This window comes from Hydra viridissima, unplaced genomic scaffold (assembly GCF_058129835.1).
Source record: "Hydra viridissima isolate aposymbiotic clone 2 unplaced genomic scaffold, HvirCarnegie_v1 scaffold_6, whole genome shotgun sequence".
NCBI lineage: Eukaryota > Metazoa > Cnidaria > Hydrozoa > Anthoathecata > Hydridae > Hydra > Hydra viridissima.
In genome coordinates this window covers 2,083,314-2,108,537 of record NW_028324305.1, presented here as the reverse complement: position 1 = coordinate 2,108,537, position 25,224 = coordinate 2,083,314, and the positions used below count along the sequence as shown (strand labels likewise).

At 34.1% G+C, this 25,224-nt stretch overlaps 3 protein-coding genes, 1 long non-coding RNA gene and 1 pseudogene across 5 annotated transcripts in view; 1 reads left to right on the top strand and 4 right to left on the bottom strand.

Annotated features, from left to right (window-relative positions):
• Positions 1 to 5,159: 5,159 nt before the first annotated feature.
• Positions 5,160 to 6,396, bottom strand: LOC145195211 (uncharacterized; annotated as a pseudogene).
• Positions 6,397 to 6,837: 441 nt separating this feature from the next.
• Positions 6,838 to 7,454, bottom strand: LOC149886588 (uncharacterized). Its single transcript, XR_016453640.1, has 2 exons — positions 7,361 to 7,454; positions 6,838 to 7,077 (listed from the first exon to the last, which is right to left on the bottom strand). It is a non-coding gene; the product is annotated as an uncharacterized LOC149886588 (long non-coding RNA).
• A 915-nt stretch (positions 7,455 to 8,369) lies between these two features.
• On the bottom strand, positions 8,370 to 9,702 carry LOC149886587 (uncharacterized). Its single transcript, XM_090091385.1, has one exon. The coding sequence runs from the start codon at positions 9,561 to 9,563 to the stop codon at positions 8,370 to 8,372; it is 1,194 nt and encodes a 397-aa protein (XP_089947511.1). The 5' UTR covers positions 9,564 to 9,702.
• A 4,891-nt stretch (positions 9,703 to 14,593) lies between these two features.
• LOC149886586 (uncharacterized) lies at positions 14,594 to 17,760 on the top strand. The gene has a single exon (XM_090091727.1). It carries the CDS (start codon positions 14,610 to 14,612, stop codon positions 17,526 to 17,528), a length of 2,919 nt encoding a protein of 972 aa, XP_089947853.1. The 5' UTR covers positions 14,594 to 14,609; the 3' UTR covers positions 17,529 to 17,760.
• Positions 17,761 to 20,407: 2,647 nt separating this feature from the next.
• Positions 20,408 to 25,224, bottom strand: part of LOC145188357 (uncharacterized) — an 8,689-nt gene continuing 3,872 nt past the window's right edge. Inside the window, exons 2-4 of one of the 2 annotated variants that reach the window (XM_090091148.1) lie at positions 23,497 to 24,989; positions 23,142 to 23,347; positions 20,408 to 22,965 (exon numbers count right to left, since the gene is read on the bottom strand). In XM_090091148.1, the coding sequence (XP_089947274.1) occupies positions 22,414 to 22,965; positions 23,142 to 23,347; positions 23,497 to 23,551 (813 nt within the window). In that variant the 5' untranslated portion in view covers positions 23,552 to 24,989 and the 3' untranslated portion in view covers positions 20,408 to 22,413. Of the gene's footprint in view, positions 22,966 to 23,141; positions 23,432 to 23,496; positions 24,990 to 25,224 lie in introns of those variants that run through there. The other variant, XM_090091147.1, reaches the window with a different exon arrangement.

Genomic DNA, 25,224 nt, shown 5'->3' with positions numbered 1-25,224 from the left:
TTTTCTCGACGCCCTGCAAAGAAACCGCTGATTTCACTAAAAAACCAGAAGAAAAGACTCCTGTTTGCTACATCTCATATTGACTGGAATGTGCAGAAATGGCGAACTGTCCAGTTCAGTGATGAATCGAAGTTTAACATCATTGGGAGCAATGGGATTTGCCGTGTACGTCGACCGTCCGGAAAACGCCTCGATTTACGTTACTGCCATAAGACCGTGATGCATGGTGGAGGCAATTTAATGGTCTGGGGGTGTTTTTCTGCTAACGGTCTAGGTCCAATACATCGAAACGATGAAATAATGGACCGTTTCATGTATAAAAATATCCTGAAAGATGTTATGTCACCTCATGCTGAATGGAATATGCCAATAAAATGGGTTTTTCAGCAAGACAACAATCCGAAACACACTGCAAAAGTAGTCAAGCAGTTGTTTCAAGACAACCACCTGTTGGTGATGGATTGGCCGCCTCAATCTCCGGATCTCAACCCTATCGAGAACCTGTGGGAGATCGTCAACCGCAGAATTAATCGTGAAGATGTTCGTAATAAGAATCAACTGTTTGAACAAATCCAAAAGGCCTGGGCAGCGATTCCACAAAGTTTCAATGATCACCTGATTGAATCTATGCCTCGAAGACGCAAGGCTGTGATCGACAACAAAGGATTCGCCACGAAATATTGATAGCGAAATACAGCTTGGTGAACATTTTGTCGAGTTGCACTTGTTTTGTCCAGAAGGAAATCAACTTTTTTTAATACTTTTGATTGATTTATTAATTTTCGTGTAGAAATAATGAACTTTGTGATAAAACTTGAAGAACTTTGTCTCTAAACAGATACATAGTTATTTCTCTAAGTTGAAAAAATTCAGCACTTTTATATAAAGAAACTAAATTAGCATTATTTGGTTGCAAATGTTTTGTCCAATACTGTATCTTCGACGGTAAGACTATTCATAAAATTAAATTTTAAAGGCGGATAAGTTTAAATTAAAATCAATTAAAAGAGTGAACTGATCACAAGTTTTAGAAAACAACAGAAAAAACCTGGAAATCCGAAAAAAGTTATCTTAGCCGAAGCCAACTTTGACATGTTTGATGCTAACCTTACTGTTTTGACTGAAAATGTTTCTCATTATGACCGAACTTGAGGCAGACTTTACTGCTACACCCAGGAAAATATAAACAAAATATTCAAGTAGCTCTTGACTTGTTTAATGAAAGTACAATAGCTGGTTTAAATCATACTTTCCTTTGCGTGAGGATGCTGTTGGCTTTTTACGATTGTTTAATAAATGGTGGTTTATTTCTAATAGTTAAAACCAGTTTTGTTTTAATAACTATTTAGAAAATGCTGCTATCTTGCATGATAAAAAACCAGAATTTTACGAGCAATGCCATTATGGATTGATAATTGGGAAAAACAAAAAATCTTGAACTGTGAGGAATTTGTTATGTCTACTCAAACTTGTTCAGCTTTTAAACAAACACTTAATTGTCATGCTTCTTTAATTGAAGATATTTTAAACGATGGTTATGAATTTGTCATGACTGCAAGATTTCAAAGTGATCCAATAGAGAGAAGGTTTGGACAGTACAGGCAGATGAGTGGTGGCAGGTTTTTGGTGAGCTTAAAAGGTATTTTGTGTTCGGAGCGAATTATCACATTTAAAAGTTTAGTTAAAGAAAGCATTGACTTTCGCAATAGTGATTTCAAAAAGACTAACGATCAAAAAAATATTTTAAAAAATGTTTTGGAAAAACTTCAGCGCACTTCTTTAAATAAGTTGTCTTTGTCAGAAGATAGCAGAGAAGTTGCCTTTCATATTGCAGGTTATATTGCAAAGAAAATTTCAAAAAGATTTGGGAAATGCTGTAATGAACTAATGATTGGAGTAGATGAATATGATTCTCCAGATAAACAATATATTGAAATTTTATCTAGTGGAGGATTGATTATACCATCTACCAATCTGGGTAATTATACATGTGATGCTTTTGCAACTTTAGACTTTATTTTTGATGTAATGAACAACACCAATTTGCCATTAAGAACAATTGCTCAGTTTATGTTAAAAACATTTTTATTCAAAGAAAATATCCTTTGTTCTGATCACCAAAAACTTGAGATAAATCTCATAAACAACAATCAGTAATATATTCTTCAATAATAAAAGAAAAATAATTACTGATGGAAATATTATGGACAATATAGTTAGTTTTATAGTTGTATACTATATATGTTCTGCTCTAGTTTTTGACTTGGTCTATTTTTGGATTATGTTTCCTCCATTTTTCGAACCCTTCAACAGAATTAAAAATTGTTTTCTTTCCGGATAATTAACGTAAACCAAATTGGCGTTGGTACTCTCTGTAAAACCAAAAATTCATTTGTAGCTGACCTTAAACTTTCCTTATTGATAAATAATCATGATTTACATAAATAAACATTTGTAAGTGACCATAAACTTAATCAACTAATATGTGGATTATCTGGTAGTGCTGTGAAAAAAGAATCATTGAAAAAAAAGAGACTTAAAGCTTGTGATCCTATAGAGTGGCAGTACAAAATGATCTCTCAGTAAGGTGAAAAAAATTCAACTCCAAAGATTTTTTTCTATTGGATTTTTTTCGTTTATCATATTTAAAGGGTGTTTTTTTTTAAAGCTATAAAACTTTGAAATGGAGTAAAACAAAGGCGATTTTTTTAAATGGACATCAAATTTACTTTATTCAAAAGATAATCTTTCGGTTTTATAACTTAAATATGATTTCTGGCTTACGACCGTCATAGCTGGCTCTGACAAGTCTTATCTTGAGGTCCAAGTTTTGGAGACTTTTTCCGACATTTGTAGCCGTAAATCGTTAACAAAGCGGCGTATATTGTTCTCCAAGTGGTCAATCGCTACAGGTTACCGGCGTAGGCTGGCGACTTCACATATCCCCAAAGAAAACATTTTAGCGGTGTTAAATCACACAATCTTGGAGAACAATTCACAGGTCCGAAACGTGAAGCTAAGCGGTTACTGAACATTTACTTCAATAAGTCAATTGTAACACAAGCTGTGTGGCATGTTTAGTTAAAACCGCAGCTCCTCGATATCATAGTTGTTAAATTGAGGAATGAAAAATCAGTAATCATGGCTCTTTAAAGGTCACCATTGACAGTAACGTTCTAGCCAGCATTGTTTTTGAAGTAGTACGGACTAATCATTCCACCAGCCCATAAAGCACACGAAACAGTCAGTTTTTCTGGATGTAACGGTGTCTTAATATACTCTTAAGGATAATCTTCACTTCAAATACCGTAGTTTCATTTGTTGACGTAGCAATTCAACCAAAAATGAGTTTTATCGCAAAACAAACCTCGGTTCTGAAAATTGGGATCAACGCCTCGCTAGGTAATTATGTGGCTTAAATTCTTTCACGAGTTGGATTTTTTAGGCACGCAAACCAAAATCTTTCCGTAAATTTTCCATCAAGTGGATTTCCATAGAGTGTAATTCGGCTCTTCCTCAATTCTCCGTTCTGCAGCAGCAACAACCAAGACATTACCAGAAAATATCTGTGCATGTTCTGATGTGGTGTTTACGGAAACCGAACATCATTTTAAATAGCTAACTGTTTTAAAATGTCATTTTATTAAAGTTATTCAAGATTTAAACAACTCTGTCGTTAAAACAGTTAGTTTTAGTTGAAATGTCATCAAATCAAGATAAGAAGCGTAAAGAAAGAAATTTTGTATTTTCTCGTTGAAAATCCTGCATCAAACAAAACAATTTCTAAAGAGCTGCAGATTGCGTTGAGAGCAGTGCAGAGCGTTGTGAAACGGTTTAAGAACACTGGTATAATCAAAAGAAAGGTCAATCCGCTTTTTAGGCCCGATTTAGCATATTATCACTACTATGGGACAACTTTAAACTGGTTTAGAGAACATAAAAAAAATTTGTTGAAAAACACTGCAATCCACCAAATTGTCCTGAACTACGTCCTATTGAAAGATATTGGGCTCTTGTCAAAAGAAAACTAAGGTTGAATGTAAAAGAAGCCAAAAGCAATAAAGACTTCAAAAATAAATGGATCAGAGCTACCAATAAAGTTCAGCCGAAGACTGTGGAAATATTAATGTCGAGTGTAAAACGCAAAGTGCGTGTGTTCTCACGTACAAAACTTTACAAACTTTCTTAAGTGAAATTTGATAATATTAACATATGTACTTTCAAAATATATATAACATTAAATATCGAAATACAATAGTTAAATTAATATCCTTTATAATGTCCGCGCTGATTTTTTTCTGGTACATATTTTACTTTTGTGCACACTGTACAACATTGCTGTGCATTATCATTTAGAGTAAACGTGGCGCGAAAACTTTCGATAGTTAATCAAAATCATAGCCCTGATGGACGATTATGCTGACCATAAAATGGAGGTACTTCGAACAAAACTATTATTTTCAAAATAAATTTGCGCAGTTTGGAAGCGTCGTTCAGGCGTCAAAATATTCATGCTGAAATGTCAAACCAAACTTAACATAAATCACTTGACAGCTGTTAAAATGGCTGCTAGTTAAAAAGGTGTTGCTTTCACATTGGGTTTTCATCGGCGATGTCAACCGACTTATTCCAACGTTGTTATAACATCGCGATAACGACGTCAAAACGACGTTGTCTTACCAACGTTGTTCTGACATCGTGCAATGTCTTTTGCCATAAATACGACGTAAATCGACAAATTTTATTAATAATTAAAATTTACATACCACGGAAGGTCACACCACGGTAATTTTATTATATTTTTTTTGAACTAGAAGTTTGAATTCCGGAAAATAAGCATCTTACTGGAAAAAGTAGCTATGGTAGTGTCACAGTTATTGGCACCTTAACGCTATTTTTAATACTAATTTCTGTACAAAAATCGTACCAGTGAATGAAATTATTTCAAATTTTGCACAATATTAGATAAATACCTTATAAAAGACATAACAAAATTAATTCCACATTAGCGCAAAAAACCTTGAAGATATTAACATTAAAAGTAAGTTGATACGATGTCCCAAGTTATTGGCACTTTGACTCAATTATTGGCACGCGCGACTCAATTATTGGCATCAGTTTTAATCCAGAGCTAGAGAACCTAAGGATCAAATATTTTTTTAGTTTTTAATTTTATTTTTTGTTTGTAAAATAACTACAAGTATATTATATATTATATTATCAGAAACTTCATCTATATCTGACCCAAAATCTTTGAAGTATTAATCAGAAAATATATTTTAAAAATATATAAAAAAGTAAATGAATTGTTTTTTTATATAATTTATCTTTTTGTTGGCTTACCTATTAAGCTATTATCCAAGCTAGTAGAATTGATAGAAACACATGAATTCTACTCTGAGTTTATAGAACTCTCTGTAATGACAGAAAATGTAATCTCTATATTTCTTTTTATAACCTCATAATAAAAATTATAATAATTTTACCTTGTGCACCAGTTTCATTAATGTTGTTTTCAGACTGGTGAAGTTGCTTGAAAAAAAAAATCACTTAACTGTTCGCTTGATACATCCAGTTATCTTCAATACTTTATCTAAATGAAACTAAAATAGCAAAGAAGTTTAATAATATAAGAATAGCTGAGCTATAAGAAGTTTTTGCTGGTAGTCTTACTTCTGCAAGCATGTCTTTCCATATTTCATATAACCTAAACCAGTGTTGTGAACAGCTTGTAGTGTCTTTGTTCCAAATTTTAAACTGCTTTAGTTCAGCTTCTAACAAGTTTTTCTCTAGCCCTTCTAATGCCAGTTTTTTACCCACATCATATGTGAAAACAGGCTGTGGAGCTTGTTGATAAGTTGAAAGTAGATTGTTTAAATTAATTCTATCAGGGTTAAATGGGTATAAACCACAGCACTCAAATGCTTTTTTCATAACTGGAGCAGTTATTTGAATAATAGCTTTCATTGCCATAGCAGGAAATTTTTCACTTGTAATGGCAGCTCCGGTGTGGCTCATTCTGTAAACCTGCACTTCACGTGCCCAATAACCTTGAAGTGAGTTCATAATGCCAACATCAGCAGGTTGCTGCACGTGGGTAGCATTTGGGTACAAGCAGTATAGTACAATTCGTGTCTCTTCACAATACTTAGATGCACTATAGCTCAGGTGACTGGAATGACCATCAACAAAAAGTATAATTTTTTGATTATTGTCTTTTATATTAAGCAAGCCTTTACCAACCAAATACCTTTTAAACTCATTTAAATAATACAGGAAAGTTTCCCCCTTCATCCATCCACTAAAGCTTCTCTGAACTATCATTCCAAGTGGAACACATTGCTGAAGACTTTAAGATAGTTTCTGCCTCTTTAAAATTACCATAGGAGGAGCCATTTCTCCTGCAGCCAAAAAATTGATTGCAACTGTGGCATTTTCTTTTTCACTAGTATTGCAAACCTGTTGCAGACATTCATTCTTTCTACCAATGAATTTGCCTCTGTTTGAGTTTAGATAAAAAGCCGTTTCGTCTAAATTAAAAATACGTTCTGGTGACTGAATCACATGACTTAATTCCTTATCTTCAATGAATTTTTTAAAGTTGCTATACCATGCCAATAGGGACTCTTTGGTGACACTGGACCTACCTAAAGAGTGATGCTCTGATGTTTTAGACTTCAAGTCAGGGTGCCTGTTTAGATATCTGTAAGCCCAAGTTCTGGAAGGGATTCCATTTTAAATATAGCAGGATGTGAGCTTTTATGTAATATTTCTGAAATTATTATTAATAAGTTTTCACGTATTAATAATATTTCTGAAATTATTATTAATAAGTTTTCACATGCTTCTTCTATGTACAGTGGCAAATGTAGGTGCTGGTCCCGGCCTACACATAAGGCTACTTGAACCAGATAGTTTTGTTTGTAAAGTACTGCGAGGAATATTATACATTTTAGCAGCTGATTTGATAGACATATCCGATTTTTTAACTGAGTCTATCGCTCTCTGCATGCTACTATTGTCATACTGCTTTCTTTTAACTTGTCTCTTAGACTTGCTTGATTTTTGTATTTTAGACTGAAAAAGAAATTATAGAACTCAAAGTAACTCACAAACTTACTATTAGTAATGACTTAAATATAATTAATACCAATGTTAAAAATAAAATGGTGCAACAAAAACTAAAAAAATATTGTATTTTAAGAGTTATGAACATATCCATTTGAAATTATTGTTGTGCCAATGTTTGAGTTGTTGTCACAATTATTGGCACCCAAATTTAAAAAAAGAATAACACAAGAAGTTTTTATTGTAAAATAATTTTTTTTTTTTTTAATTTTTAAATAACATTTCATATTACCTTTGGTGCCATTTTGGACTTTTAATTATAATTAATAAATTATGGAATCAAAATTATGTTCTCGATTTCTTCTGAAACGAAAATCGTATCGAGGTTAATATTTGCGCCAAATTATTGCGTTTATTTCTTACTTATATTAAAATTTTAGTCAAGGAATTGACAACCAGCGAAAATTTTTTGCTCAACTAGTAGACGATAGGTTACTCTGTTTATACGGTGATAATTTTTTCACTTTTAAACACGACATAGATATATTTTTTTTAAATAGAAAATGAAAAGTGCCAGTAATTGAGTCATGCCAATAACTGTGACACTACCATATTCAATAATAATAAAAATTATTATTGGAAAAAAGTAAACTTATCGGGAAGATTTAAATTTTATACATAAGACTTAATTGACAGCCATTAACAAACTATAAAACGTATGCTTTTTATGGCAAGCGAAAGTTAGTTTATTTTTTTACTTGATTTCATTAATTGTGATTGCCTTTAAAACATATATGTATATATATATATATATATATATATATATATATATATATATATATATATATATATATATATATATATATATATATATATATTAGGCCGGTTCATAACTTAAAAAAATTTGGAAAATTTCTGCGGGAATTTCCAGTAATTGGCTCTCAAATACGCTGAATGCAATGCTGCAAACCATTTTTCGCTACTACTTTGCTATACTTTGTATTTTTACCTTTGAAGTTTTAAAATAAATTAACTTAAAAACGCTCATTTGTTACATAATTTATTGATTGAATTTATAATAAAATTCAAATTATTTGAACAGTCAAAACAATATATCATTAGCAAACGTTGATTAGAAACTATACTTAAATGTTCTTAAATTCAGATTTTGTGTCAAAGTGAGGCATCAATTTGCGGCGCTCCAGTTGAACGCGAATATAGCCATCACGATTTTCATGACCATAAACTTTGGATGCTGGTTCAGTCACAATTTTAATCACACGTTCAACACTTTGATTGTGTCATGAAAATGGCTCAATGTCAATAACTATGTCTTCAACTGACGAAAGCCATGCCAATATTTGTACAGTTGGAATATGTTTTGTCAGAACAGGTTCGAAGCGGGGCTGTGTTTGCCAGTCAATCAGTTCTTCATAACTAGTCGCTTGAAATCGTATCTCAGGGAGTTGAAATTTTCGATTTGGTATGTCATCTTCACGAGCACGAAGAATTCTCTTCAACGCAAGCTTACGGATCACTTGACGGTTGTCTTTGAGCATAGCCAGAATAATGCTCTCGATATGAGCCGGGTAGCTATTGCGCTTCAAAACTTGCTGAACAATTATTCGATAACGCACAGGAAGAAATCGTGATGTTTCTATCATTTTATAATAGTGTGGAGCAGCATTCCAGCAGTTTGAATGTTTCTTAATGTCAAACCAAACAACCGCATATGAATTCACAATAAATTTAGCCAAAAGTATTAGTTCATTTGATGGATCTTCAGTAGATATATAGAGGCGTAGAACACGGTTTGCTAGTGTCAACCACCTTGCATGGTTTAGTCGCCCAGGTGTTCTAGAATTAAATCTATCTGGTACAACACCTGTCTTCACCGCATTAACAATTTCGAAAAAGTACAGTTGATCACTGCTTAACAACTGCTTATTGCATATAATAGGTTCACCAACAAATTTGGCAAAGCTGACTATGGGTTTCCGAACAGACATTGAAATAGACTTGCCAATTGGTCCATTAAAAGAATGGGGTCCAGTTGTTGCACCATCTAAGGAGTGAAAAAGATGTCGCAAAGGAAGCTCGTTCAGATGTAAAAGACAAATGGACCAGTGCAGTGGTCGACCAAGTTCAATTTCCATTCTGCGTATAACTCCATTGTTTAAACCAGTATAAACGTTCGTTGAATCAGAACCAATACAAACAAGGTTCGTGCAGTCAACAGTATCAATTATTGAATCTGCAATGGATTTGGCTGATCCACTTGTTGGCGTACAATGATCAACATGCTTTGAATTTGGCTCTGATAAAATGGAAATATGTTCCTCAGAAATCACAGTCTGCCTATCCCCCTCAAGTTTTAAAGACTGATCTTTCCTTCCATCAAAATACAATCCAGTAATTCTACAATCAGCATTTTTACAGGATGTTCTCAGTAGTTTTCGTTCTCTGCGAATTTTATTCCGATCCACTGGCCCCATATGTTCTATACCAAAATCAACCAGAGTTGCTGATACAATCGCGGCAACTGCTCTATCTGATATGCCAAAACCATCTGCTTGTAGAGCAATATTTTTTAAACAACGGTTTTTCAGACGAGTAGATGTGACTTTGGTATCGACATCTGATACGGAAGGGGAATAAGTTTCGGTGTCAGAATTGTTGTCTGTTTCATTATCTGATTCATTATCAGATGCTTCAACGACTCTGGCACACTTAACTGCAGTCTCTTCCTTTGATAATGAAACAGATTTTCGTTTTAAACGCCTCTCAGCACGTGCGGATTCCTTCTTGTCGATTCCAGCTATTCTGCCAACACGTATAGTGCGTTGATCAGTTAGGAAGTCATGCTCAATTGCTGGCACCTTCAGAACCATTGGGCAGCAACAAGACGAAAGTTCTTTGCATTTACACGAACAAATGTCAAACAATGTGTCAAGATCTTTTTCTATTTCATCTTGTTTGACTGTTGCAGACTTTGATCGAATCACTTTCTGAACATTGCCTATGTACTTCTCCAGCTGTAATTCTATGCCTCGAAGACTTATAGTAGGAACTGATGCTTTAATCCATATCTGAGAAAGTTTCTCTGCTAGTCTCTTACAAACAGACCGTAGTGGTTCAGTTTCATAATTCTTCTCAGACAAGTATGCTTTGCCTACTTGCTTGTGGGTTGGCAAGCAAAAATTGGGTAATTCACGACCTTCTACAAAAAGTATATGACGATTCTTTGAAGCTTTAGATCTTGAAATCATTATTGTTTTACAATTTTATAACATATCAGAATTTCAGTTAATTTCTAAAAATACAAGATGAGACGGATAAATTCTGCAATCAGTTGATAAAAGCAGAAATTAATAAACAACCATATAAAAATAGAATAATATAATAATAATAATATAATAATATAAAGTTATAATAGCGTTGGAGTTAATCATATCATTAGGGTTAATTTAGTTAGGTAGTTATAGGTTTGGTTAAATTTCATAACCTTGGGATTATATCTAGTATTAGGGTTAATTGCATGTTTCAGTTAATGCATGTACTAAAGTAAATATACTTAGCATATAAAACCTTAAAACTTAAAAATGCAAAGTATAATCAATTCTTTAGAAATATTTTTTTTGTAAATATTAAACAACACTATATCACGCCACTTTTCACAAATTCTAAAAAAAATTAATTTTTATGATCCGGCCTAATATATATGTATATATATTTATGTATGTATGTATGTATGTATGTATGTATGTATGTATGTATGTATGTATGTATGTATGTATGTATGTATGTATGTATGTATGTATGTATGTATGTATGTATGTATGTATGTATGTATGTATGTATGTATGTATGTATGTATGTATGTATGTATGTATGTATGTATGCATGTATGTATGTATGCATGTATGTATGTATGTATGTATGTATGTATGTATGTATGTATGTATGTATGTATGTATGTATGTATGTATGTATGTATGTATGTATGTATGTATGTATGTATGTATGTATGTATGTATGTATGTATGTATGTATGTATGTATGTATGTATGTATGTATGTATGTATGTATGTATGTATGTATGTATGTATGTATGTATGTATGTATGTATGTATGTATGTATGTATGTATGTATGTATGTATGTATGTATGTATGTATGTATGTATGTATGTATGTATGTATGTATGTATGTATGTATGTATGTAAATTAGTAAAAAATATTTGTTTGACTTTTTTTATTAATTCATTTCTGCACTGTTTTTAAGTTTATTTGTGTATGTAAATTTAACAAGAGTGCTCAATTAATAAAATAAGAGTAATATATTTTATTTTATGTGATAAATTTAAAATAAAACTACATAATGTTTACTACTTTAAGTTTCATGCCTATTGCAATCATCAGGTAATAAGTACATTATGCTTTTCTGTTAAAAATTGTTTCTGAACAGTTAATTGAGGGAACTTGTTTCACATTGGAATGTGGTGAATTTTTCTTTCATTTCCTACAAATACTTAGAGTTGTTGTGTATTTGAGCTTTTTGTGAATAAATGTTTGTGGTTTGCACATCTTTATTTCCATTCTTTTTCGGATAGGCCAATATACACTTTGTTAGATGTGTTAACTGTTTCATCATGTTTTACAGATCTCGTCTCTGTTGTTTCCATGATCTTGTCCCACTTTCTTGTTTCCATGTTAATTTTTTTGGATAGGCACACAGTGGGATAAACATGAATGTTCAAAAATGCATTTAAATGGATTGATATCACAATCTAAAAGTTTTCCAACAGCTTTTTAACATTATTCTTTAGATGTCTTACATTAATAATTGGAGAGCACAGAATCAAGAAATCAATAATCTAATTAATGATGCTCTGCGAAATGATTCTGATGACAATCTACAATTTATTAACAATGAAGTTGAATCTCTTTGTTCTGAGTCAGCTAAAAATAGTAGTTGATCATTATTGTAAATAAATATCATTATTATTGTATTAGAGTCATTCACCTTAATACAATAATAATGATAAAATAATAACGTGTTGGTACAGTTAAGGGATCTAAGTTTGTGAATGACTTTGTAAATAAGAGGATACACTTAAGAATACATGTTAAAATATATAAGAATTTTGTTAGGTGCTATTAATTTTATTTTGTTAAGTAATTAGTCATCCTAATAAAAAAGTAATTCAATACATCCCTCAAATCATATCAAATCAACATCACAACAATCATAAAAACTAGGGTTTAAAAATCAGGGTGAATAGACATAAAAACTCTGTCTTGTTCGTATAATTTAAAATATATTAACAAATTGTATAAAAAAAGTATCTGTTTTTATACTATTTACAGTAAAACAAGCAGTAAAATAAAAAGTAAAGCATAATATCAATAGTATCTTAATGCTTTTCTTTTAGGTTGCCCGTCTTTCAAGAGATGGTGGGATTAAGTTAAAAGAAAATATAAACAACATGTTAGAAAGGTAATATTATGATGCTATTGTGGGAACTGATAGCACTGAGTAAATATTAAATGTGCAATATAATAACAAACACAAAAATTTGTCAAAGCGTATTAATGGTAGAGTGACTTTCAAGTTTATAAAATTTTATTTGTCTATGCTATTGTAGTTCATGGTGTTAATAATTTTAACAATTTCTTTTATGCAGACTAAAAAGTGGCTATTTATAAGTTATTTCAAAGTATGTTTTGAATTTTTGAAAAAAAATATGTTTTTACCTTGCGTCAGCAGAAACACGTTAAAAAAAGTCAGAAGTTCTCACTGGTTATCAAATATTTGGAGATCTGTGTGTGCTACTGACATGCATATTTGATAGTTAAGAATATTTATTTATCAATATATTGATTCCAAAAACAATATCTTTTGTTTTCAGAATCGACTTCAGAGTCTAATACATAGAATGAATACGCGCTTTATTTGAGTACCAGAAATCAGGGACAGACCATTACTGTTATTAAAGAAGATATTGGGTAAACCACAAGAACTGATGTAAGTTTCCATACATATTTGATAGTTAAGAATATTTATTTATCAATATATTTTGATGATGATATGGATACAACCAATAAAATGACTGCAATATTGATCCCCCATACAGCAATGGCGAGCTGAATATGTCATATTGGGAAATAGGCTCCCTCTACAACAAAGAACTCAAATATGTATACTTTAAATGTAATATATTTTCTTAAGAAGCTCGCAAATAATTTTTTAGGTCTCTATGGTAGTTGCAACACTTTGCACCAAAGGCTGCACTTTTTAAGTATTGATTGTTTGAGCTTTTTTAACTTAATTTGAAAAAGTATTTGGCACAAGGTGATGCAAGAGAAATAGGTACTCATTTTTTTACACATCACATTGACATGATCAATTACTGAATATGTCATATACTTGTCTGTAGCACACTCATGTCTCCAGATATTTGATAATCACTAAGAATTTCAAATTTTGTAAAAAAAAAAGCCATCTGCTGGTGCAAATTAAAAAATTAATTGTTTTTAAAACATTAAAAATATACTTTAAAATTACTCAGTGTAATTTCGGAAAGTTCTAGAACATTTGATGACGTTAGGGATTTAATAGCTTTAATAGATTTACCAATAAGAATTGTAAATATGTGTTTGTGGTGATTTATGACGGTTTGTGGAAGGATATTTTGGGAAAAGCATGGGGTATATATAAAGGAGAAAATTTGTAAAAAGGGAGAGTTAGTTAGAAGAGAAAATTATTGCTATTTAGTGACTTGTTGATTGCGAGAAAAAACTACAAGCTAACCGGGCCATGGAACCAAGTATGAGATTGTTTGATTTGTTTGAAACGTATGATGGCACTTCGGATGCTGCTGTTTGGATTCAACGAACAAAAGTGATTGCTGAAATTCAGAACTTAAAGCTTGAACTACTTTTTCCGATTCTTCTCAGAGAAGCTGCTTATGCAGTGTACGATGCTTTAACCGCGGAAGTCAAAAAAGATGTAGTGGAAGTCGAGCGTGTGTTATTAGCGGCGTTTTCTATAGATGCCTACACTGCATATGAACTGTTCACAAAACGAAAATTATGTGACGAAGAAAAAGTTGACGTGTTTTTAGCTGATTTAAGACGATTAGCCTATCTAGCTAAATTACCAGAGGAGTCTGTGCGTTTGGCGTTTGTTGTGGGTTTGCCAGAAGTCTTATCATCAAGATTTCGAGCCGTAATGGACCCGATTGATAAAATGTTACCCAGAGTGAGAGCTGCTATGAACTGTGCAAATGTGATTGACAGTGATGCTGTTGGCGCTGTGTCTAGACGCCATGCTACAAAAACTGCGTTAGTGTGTTACAACTGTAAAGGTTTGAATCACATTGCAAAGAACTGTTCGCTTGCGAAGAGCTTGTCTCCGAAGACTGTTAGATGTTTTAAATGTGGTGAGAAAGGACACATTGCATCGAAATGCTGGAAGCTGCAGGGAAACGATTGCAGGAGAGAGGCATCTGCGCTACCTCGCTCCTGAACATCGGTGGAATGAGCGCATTATCTGTTATTCGTTTGAAAGTTAACGGTATGGTTGCGACAGCGTTAGTAGACACAGGGTGTTCGAAGACAATTTTGAATAAAAAATTCCTGCCCAGAAGTCAATGTAGGTACTCAAACTCTCAAAAGGTAGTAACGTTTGAAGGAAAGGTTCATCAGTGCACTGGGTCAGCGGTCGTGATTCTTGAGGTTGATGGCATTAAAGCACGTGATCAGGTTATTTTAGTGGATTTCCAACCGTTTGGAGTCGATATGATGCTTGGAATGAGTTCCATTAAGTTACTAGGAGGAGTATCCATCTCTCCTTTGGGAAAAGCGAAGTTCGGATTAAGTTACTGTGGAGCAACGGCTTTGAACAAGAACAAAGTCAAGAAAATCGAAATAAAAAAGAAAGATCATGAAGCAGTTTTTAATGGTGATGAATGGAGAGTCAAATGGAAATGGAGAGATGGAGAAGGCCCCAACCGATTGTATAATAAAGTGGCACAGTACGGAATTCCACAATACGCTAGAGCAGACTATGAAAACGAACTACAGGAATGGATTGATCGGAAATGGCTGTTAGAGTACAACGAAAATGAATTGGGGCCGCCCAAAGGGCAGATTCCGTTAATGGCTGTCATTCAGAGAAACAAAGACAACAAAATCCGACCTGTTCTAGACTGGAGAGAAGCTAACGATTTAATTGAGGCATACACGAGAGATGCAGATGTGTGTGTCGAAAAGCTTAGAGAATGGAGAAGGATGGGTAACAAACCAGCAATCATCGATTTACGCAAGGCTTATCTTCAACTAAAAACTGATAAATCTCTTTGGCCGTTCCAAACAGTGGTGTTTCGAAATAAAAGGTATTGCTTGACACGACTTGGTTTCGGATTGAATGTTGCGCCAATGATCATGAAATCCGTTGTGAGTGCCGTCATTGATCAAGACGAATTAGTGAAGAGGGGAACGTCCGCTTATGTAGACGACATTTTCGTAGACGAAAGTGTGGTGAGTCTTGATTATGTCAAGAGGCATTTTTTGAAATATGGTTTAGAGAGTAAAGATGGTGAGCAGATTGATGATAATGGAGTTCGTGTGTTAGGATTGTGTGTGCGCAAGGTTGGTAACAAACTGATGTGGTCCAGAGGGAATCGAGTTGATGCTATCTCGCAAAAGTTAACCAGGAGAGTTGTGTTTTCAATCTGTGGACAGTTGGTAGGACATTTACCCGTGTGTGGTTGGTTGCGAGTGATTTGTAGTCTCTTGAAGAGGAAAGCTGTCAGTCTGACGACGGGTTGGGACGATGATGTTTGTGATGAGAACGTTAAGTGGGTGCTTCAGGAAGTATTTGCTGAGGTGGAACGCTGCGAGCCTGCTTGTGGTGATTGGGCTGTGCGTGGTGATGAGGGAAAAGTGTGGGTTGATGCCAGTTCTTTAGCGATTGGTGCTCTTATTCAAGTTGGGGAGACTACTGTGGAGGATGCAACATGGCTGCGAAAAGAAACGTCTGATGTTCATATAAACATGGCAGAACTAGACGCTGTGATACGGGGAATGAATATGGCTCTGATGTGGAAGCTGAAGAAAGTGACTGTTTTTACCGATTCCGTGACTGTGTACCACTGGGTTTCTGACGCCCTTACGGGAAAATCAAGGTTGAGATCAAAAGCGACGGGGGAAATGCTGATTCGAAGAAGACTGAGCGTGTTGCAACAACTAATTGAAGAATACGATGTTAGCGTCGAGGTGAAACTCATTCCTTCTAAAGATAATTTGGCCGACGCATTAACTAGAGTTCGCAGCAGATGGCTCAACAAACTGACTGTGCCAGAGTGTCGGAATAGTTGCATGGGAGTCGCAGCTACGAAGGCTGAAGCTATTTCCAATATACACAAAAGAACTGGACATTTTGGAGTGAATCGAACGTTAAACTTTGTTCGTAAAACAATTCCGACTGCTACTGAAAACGATGTTCGAAGTGTGATAAAAAATTGCGAACCATGTCAGTCAATAGATCCAGCGCCAATACGGTGGGAAAAAGGAAAATTGGATGTTAAAGGAAACTGGGAGAGATTGGCCATGGATATCACGCATTATGGCACTGACAAGTTTTTGAGTCTAATTGATTGTGGACCTTCAAAATACGCGTTGTGGCGACAATTATCGAGCTCATACGGAAGTGTTGCCATAGTCCGAATACTCCGTCTTTTTTTTTGTGAACGTGGAGCACCGTCTGAGATATTAACTGACAATGAGCCAACATTTAAGACTAAAGAGATAAGGAGTTTCCTTGATAGTTGGGGAGTGCAAATTAGATATAGAGCCGCCTATTATCCTGAAGGAAATGGAATTGTGGAAAGAAACCACCGTACGATCAAGAGAATAGCAGAACGATCAAAAATGTCGATACCGGAAGCACTATATTGGTACAATGTCTCAGCCGACAAAAATGGTGCAAGCCCGATGGGCAAAATATACAGCTACCCCATTGGTGTGAAAGGATTGAAAAAAGAGAATCTTCCTGCACGAAATGTCCTGAACGAGAGATTTCGAATTGGCGATAAAGTCTGGCTGAAACCACCAAATGCGAGGTGCCATACAAAGTGGCAACCAGCTACGGTAACTCGGAATGCGTTAAACCAAACCGTAGAAGTGAACGGCATTCCGCGTCATGTGAAACATGTTAGACCTCGAACTGATACTCAGCCCTACATTATCCCTGATGAGGAAGTAGAGATGAATGTTGAAACTGATCAAGTGGACGCTGAAAACCAAGGAGATCCAATTAAAGATGTATTAGAGACGAACGAGGAAAATATCGACGCTGAAGATAGACCCCAAGAAATCGACATGCTTTTGCGACGGAGTGGTCGGGAACGGCGCATGCCTTCGAAATACCTTGATTACTATTTGGATGATCCGTAAGGATCAAGGAGGAGTGTAATTTCGGAAAGTTCTAGAACATTTGATGACGTTAGGGATTTAATAGCTTTAATAGATTTACCAATAAGAATTGTAAATATGTGTTTGTGGTGATTTATGACGGTTTGTGGAAGGATATTTTGGGAAAAGCATGGGGTATATATAAAGGAGAAAATTTGTAAAAAGGGAGAGTTAGTTAGAAGAGAAAATTATTGCTATTTAGTGACTTGTTGATTGCGAGAAAAAACTACACTCAGCAACTTTTTAGTCTCCATAAAAGTCAATAAATAAAAATAGTTGATTTCATTTTTCTAATTTTAGGGAGTTTACAGTTTTAGTGGCTATAATTATTAGGGGACAGAAACTTTGTTGATTTTAGGGGTTTTTTAAGGATCTTACAGATTTTATGGTGACTTTTTTTTCTGATTATGTTTTTTTCTTAGAGGAGGATTCAATTATTAAAGGGATATATACATGCCCGCCAAGAGCCATAATTTTAGAAGGTGCAAGAGATATTTTTGGGCCCTTTACCCATAATTCTAATATTTTAAACTATTACTATATGCTTTTGCTGAATCAATTGTGGTTTAATTCCATATTGGTTTTTGAAATTGGCAATTGTTCACAATGAGGATGCAATCTTGTATTACAGTTTTATTTCTAGCTACAGTTATTTCATTTACTAAAGAATATTAATTTAAAGAATAATTATTAACCGTTCTGAATTATTCTATTGTTTTCTTATGTAATTAGTTTTTCTTTCATTATTGGATTAAAGGATATTTCTGAAATGAAAATTCAGACTATTTGTTACGTTTCAACCATGTTCAATAATACAATAATCAATCTCAATAAATATACAAATACTAATAAAAATAGAATGTTAACAAATAGTTTATTTCAAGAATAGTTCATTTACAAAACAAAGGTGCTTTTCTTGCTTTTTTTGAAGCGAAATTTCGAATAACTTTGTCAAAATCAATTGACCTAGATATTGAAGATTCGAGACTCAACATTGCCAAATCCACTAACCGTGCTTGTAGCATTGTAGTTCTTAAAAAGTTTTTAATCAGTTTTAGTTTGCTGAATGAGCGTTTGGTGGATGCAACTGTAGCAGGAATTGCTAAGAATATTCTCAAGCATACACAAATATTTGGAAATAGGTCATGTAAATTAGTTCGACTAATCCAGTTTAGGAGTTCAAAGGGGCTTAGTTGAATTGATCCATAATTTGCATAATGTATATATTTTAACTGTTTTATTTCCATTACAATATCTTCGCTAACATCTGCTGAATACTCTTTACTTAATAATTTTGCTTTCATTTCCAATGAATCCAAATCAATATTGAGATAATTCCACATGAAGCTAAACTTATCTGAAATGCTCTGTGCTACTTTGAATCTTACAGTAAGGCCACCAATAACACTATCTAATACCACATAGAAAACAAATCTTCTAAAGCATGATTCCTCCATGGTCTCATCTTCATTTAAATCTGTAAACCCTTGATCCTCTGGCTCGCCAACAACGTCGTCTTGATAGTTTGACTTCTATATCCAAATTCATTGCAACATTCTTTGATTCCGACCAGATATCTTTCCATTTATTCCGAAGCTCAAGAGGTTGTCTCAGTAAGTGGTTTATGTTGTCCACTTCCACATCTAAAGTTGCATTTCTTGCTTGAACAGCTTTGTTGAAAAAATCAATCGGAACAAGAATTTTGTAACATATTGATGACATTATTATGCAGGAAAATGAATTAATATAATATAAGGCACCTTCTACTTCAGTTCTTGTTTTAGAAGTAAAATTTAATTCTAAAAGCTCTTCCAATGACAATTAAATCCCAGAAAGTTGTGCTGCAAAAGGTTTGACACTTTCAACACGATCTGACCACCTTGTATGTGACATTCCTTTTAGTGAGCAATTGATGTGTTTTGATAATATCTCCCATCGTTTTAGACTTGAGCTGAACAAATTATATACTGTTTGAATCGTTCCAAAAAATGTTACAGCTTCAGAAATACATTCTGCCGCATCATTTCCCATAAGATTAAGTGTGTGACATCCACAAGGGGAAAATAGTGCTAATGGACATAACTGAAGTGTTTTGGCTTCCGCACCATTGTATTTTCCAGCCATATTTGATCCATTGTCATATGCTTGTGCCCTGCAATCTGAGAGAGGAATGGAGTTATGTTGAAATGTTTCCACTACCATTTGAGATATTTCATCCCCAGTTTTGTTGCAATCTACATATGCTAGAAATCGTTAAACAATTTCATATTGTGAATCTTTTAATATTACATATCGTAATATGAATGTTGTTTGCTCTGTATGTGACGAATCTGGTGTTGCATCGATCATTATTGCGAAATACTTAGCAGATCTTCTTTCTTGTAACATATGCTGTCGCACCAAATCTGAGCATTCTGCAATGAATTCATTTTGAGTATCAGATGGTAGATAATGAACTTGAAGTCTTTTGCCTTTTCGCTGAGATTCTTTCACTGATAATACATGCTCTTTAAGTATAGAGTCCCAATGTGAAAGTAACTCTATAAGACCCAAAAAGTTGCCATTATCTACATCTCCAATTTGCTGGAAGGATCCCTGAAAAGCCAAACCAACTTTCACCCAAAAATAGGCAGGGGCGGATACAGGTTGTAAAGATAGGGGGGGCACAAATGGGGTGGGGTTTAAGGGGAGGGGGTATTCCCCTCCCCTTCTGGGGTCTATAATCAGCCGCCAATGATTTTTAATGAAATGACAACCCAAAATGGACAGTTACCAGTACCCTTTTCTAACTAGTTTTCTTAATATAACATTTGCAAAATCATTGTTTTTTTTCCAAGAATGAATAGCAAAAACACTTTCAATTCTCAACATTCATATATTGAATACACTTTTACATGTATTGTTGCAATTTCCAAGTACAAAGCAAGAGTATGTTTTTTGATATTACAGAAAGTCAAGACGCAATATTCTACTTCCAACAACTTCTTAACTTACTGTAATAGACTACATACTGTGATAGACAACGCAAGAGTACATATTACATATTATTACATTTTTTTTTTTATTACAGAAAGTCAAAACGCTGGAATATTCGTCTTAATCTACTTTCATCACGTTCTTAAATTTAACTTAAGGGATTGATGAACAGCATTCTTCTTGGATATTGGCCAGCATACATATCTATAACTGCATCTATAGGGAGTGGTATATCTTTGTGTACGTAAAGGAGTATCAGAGCATTAAATCTGTCTTCACCCATGATACTTCTCATATTATTTTTTATGAATCTTAATGTGGAGTTAGCTCTTTCAACACCAGATGAAGTAAAAGATGAGAGGAGTAAAATAAACAATATCTTGGTGATGTTGGGAAATACTGTTTCACAGACTTATCTTATTATTCATTGTTTCAACCAATGTACTTGGTTTTTCCGTGTCAGAAAATCTACCCCACATGGTTTTCCAAATAGTGATTTCCTGACTAAAAGTGGAAAGCGAGGGGATATCATCTCCAAAGTGGGCTAGTAATTCACTAATATCTGCACTAGTAGTGTTGTCAAGGTTTGCTGGCAATAACTTAAGCCCTCTCACAGTTTGACCTGCAGCGTCTCCAAAGCGGTTGCTGAACTGAATTATAATGGCGTCTATAAACCGTGAGTCACTCGTTTAAAATATACTTTTGCTGTATCACCTTCAACATTATCCCTAAGAGTTTGTCTACCACAGCGTCTAGGAATGGTGAGTCCATCTAAATGAGCATGCTTTGCCATGTTGCACATTTTCTCATACACTTGTTCATACTGTTCTTCAACACATCTAGCTGTTGCGAGGACTTTCTTGATATCATCTACAAGTGTAAAGGCTTGGATGACATCTAAGGTCGAACCTTGTAATTTTCTACACAAACCACTTGTATAACCGAAGACAAAAATTACAGACTGAAATGCAGCTGTAAATGTTGAGTCAGATAAATTTTTTTTAAACCCAAAAGCTTCCGTTTTGGTTTTACTGTCCCACTCCAAGGGGCAATCACAAATGGCAGAGAGGCAGATAAGTATAGCTTCATAGATGATATCAAAATTGTTAAGAGTTGAATGTTTTTCAGCCCACCGTGTTTCACAGAATAATTTGAACTTTTGTGTGGTTATTTGGTCCTTTTTCTCTCTGTTACCATTTACTTCCGAAACAGCCTGCTCTAATCTTCTGCTTCGTTTTGGCGAGTATTTAAAAAATATTCCAAGCTCCTTCAGTGTTTCTAACATAATGTGAATCTCTTGCAAGTTACAGCTCTTGCACAATGCTAAATTCAAGTCGTGACTCCAACAATAATGGTACACTGCTCGAGGGGATTGCTGGGTGAAACGTGCTGCCAGGCCTTTGTTCTTCCCAGCCATGTTGCCAGCCCCATCCATTGTCTGGGATCGACAATTTGCAATTTCAAACCCAGCATCCGAAAGAGCATCGATGACTTTCTGGCATAGAGCTTCTCCAGTGATAGATTCACAGGGCAAAAATTCAAACAAACGTTCAACTGGTTTATGCCCTACAGTATACCTTAGAACAAGTCCCAACTGCTCCCAATTACTGCTGTCAGTAACCTCGTCACATTGTATGCCATATAATGGTCCCATCGGTTGGGTTTTAATTTGTTTAACAATGTGGTTTTGAATTACAGTTTTCATACAGAATAATAGGTCATTCTGGTACGTTTTTGATATGTATGAGGCATTTTTATTGCAGTTCAGTAAATGGTGTTTGAGTACTTCATCCCCAGCTTCGGCACGCGTTTCAAGTAAAGCTTTGAAGTTCCCTTTGTTGCTACTAGATGATGTGGAATCATCTTTGTGACCTCTCAATGCAATCCCCTGTCAACCACAAAATTCAAGGCATTTTACAATTGATGCCAACACTGCTCGGTTTTGTTGCACTTGCTTGGTAGGTTCATTGGATATTTGCACATCTATCCTCTTTGCAACATTGGTAAATGTTTCCACGAAAGAATGAGCTCTGGCTGACGAATTTATGTGGTATTCACACGAAGCGTGATCTTTCAAATCAGTTACAGCATCCTTCCAATTTCTGTATGGCTCTGTTATTAATTTTTTGGAGCGACGATGTGAATTGTCAGGAAATAGTATGCAGTGTAGGCAATACAAACCATCTGACTTTTCTAAATAAGTGATAAAGGGAAATGTTTTAAACCATTCTCTCTGACAAAACCTGTTAACATAGCCAGACTTGTGCGTTTTACTGCTGTATTGTTTAGGTGGGAATTTAAATGTTCCATTAGGTTCTCTGTTGCTAAGGAAAAAAAACTTTGTTGCATCTCTTACTGATGTTGACGACAGACGGACATAATTTTCTATCTCAGTTCCATGGGGAACTGTCTGAAAACCATCTTGTTTATCATCCGTAGTTAGCTGCAAAATATAGGAATTTGATTGTATTGCACACTTTGTATGGTTACAAATAAATAATAATTTTAGTACTTTAGCCGTTCAGAAGTTCTAGTGTATACTATAGACATTTTTTGAACTATTCAGATGTTATACATTATATATTTTAAACTCCAAAATTGCAAGGAATAATTAAATACCTGCGTAAAAACTGGATCCGATAACTCTACTGCGGAAGTTGCAAGAGCAAGTGACGGTGTTTCACCTGACGTAATGGAAGTCCCAGGGGCACTCACTTGAAGATCATCACTGTTTACTGGTAGGCTGGTCTGTGAGATCACATCAGGTACCGCAAGTGATGGCGTTCCTGTTGACGTAATAGACTGGTCATCTATTGTACGACGTTCTGCAGCAGCACATACAAAAAAATTAATAAATCTAATAAAAAGTAAACTAAAGTAGTTTTGGAAAGCATTTGGGTGCCACATGTCATCGCCCATCGCGCAAAACAAAATTTTAAATATTAGTTACTTTTGATCGGAAAAACGTACTTACTTGCGAAAAAGCTTGTAATCGGTTGATGTTGATTTTGTCGCTTTATTTCTGCCATATTAATCCGTTTTCGTAAACAACAGAGTTCATTGACATTCTTTGAAAATTTCTATTCTATTTCACTTTACTCAAATAATAGGTCTTTTTTTGACATTATATAACTTAAAACGCAAACAAAAAATGTTGATAAAAGAAATTACACATTATATGTAAACATTTTAATTTAAACATTTACTTCAAAAATAGATTTTTCAAAAAATTTAAATCAATCTTTTCTAAAATGATACAAGTTTTAACAAAAAATTTAAATCAATCTTTTCTAAAATGATACAAGTTTTAACTAAAATAGATTGACATTTGATATAAACAAAATCATTTATATTGAAACAAATAGACTTTACGAAAATTTGTTGTTACTTATTTGCTACCATTTTTATTTTTTTCCCTACAAACCGCGTTATATGAATTTGGCTAATGGCCGTAAGTCATAACGCCAACGTATATTTTCTATTCTAGAACGATAAGAAGCCTGGACCCTGAATACGCTGTTAGTTTTATAGAGTTAATGTCGTTATCTGACCTGAGAATGGATCGACATAATTATAAATAAAAAAATTGATCAAATTTTAGGGGGGGCACGAGCCGGCTGTGCCCCCCTCTAAATCCGCGCCTGATAGGATAACATCTAATATTTTTTTAAGAATATTGGACCATTTTGTTGTTGCAATTTAATCGAGCTTTCCAAGTAAGTTTCAATACCCTTTCCAAATAAAAAACGTCTTTCTAATTCTCGCCAAGCTAGGTAATATTCTCTGTGGACATTACTCCTCTCATGCTCTTGAATCCTGTTACACAACTCTCGCCATTTACCAGTTGCTGCATATCCACCAGGTGAAGCCAATACTGATCGCGAACTTAAATTTCTCTCAGTAACAGAGCTTTTGGAAATATTACCAGAAAATAATTGACATGGAAATCAAAATAATGCCTGTTTATGTTGACTCCAAACCAGCCAGTCTCTTTTATGAACTTCACCGTTGACCTTCTTAAAATTTAAAATTGTCTGAGGAAAAGCCTGATTGTTAATATCTTTGGGTAATATGTTAAGAAAATTGACATGGTCATTTGTGACATACTTTTCTATCTCAGATTGAGAGGGAATTTCACTCAAAAGATTACCAATATCAAGAAAGACCTGACCACAATTAGAAGCAGAAAGGCTTACAGTCTCAATCCCATTTGAATCATCTTCATTATCTTCAAACGTTTCAATTTTTTCCCCATCAAAACAGTCAGTTAAATCATCGCTTTTTTTGATCTACATTATTTGCTTTAGAAACAGTGTCCTCTTGTTCAATATCATTGAGATTTGATGCAGTGACTTTAACGCCAAAAAGCGTCCGCATACCCTTTTTTTCATTCATAATATGTTTTTGTCTTTCTTTCCTTTTTTGACATCCTGACTTGTGAAGAGGCAGCATCGTTTATGATAATTTCTAAAATTAAAATTGTAAAAATGTCATGCTACTAAATACAAAATATAAAGAAGAATAGAGTATTCCAAAAATATGCAATTAATTATAAGACTTTAAAATATTGCTTTACAGGTTATTTATTAACAGTAAAATAAGTCAATTATAATTATTACCTAACTTAATCAAGGTTTTGATGAATTATTATAAATAAAAATTGTTACCGTTAGCAATATCAAAAAGCAGTAACACTACACAA

Excerpts from the sequence above, each read along its gene's own strand:
- LOC149886587 (XM_090091385.1), bottom strand. The coding sequence starts at position 9,563 with ATGGGGCCAGTGGATCGGAATAAAATTCGCAGAGAACGAAAACTACTG.
- LOC149886586 (XM_090091727.1), top strand. The coding sequence starts at position 14,610 with ATGAGCGCATTATCTGTTATTCGTTTGAAAGTTAACGGTATGGTTGCG.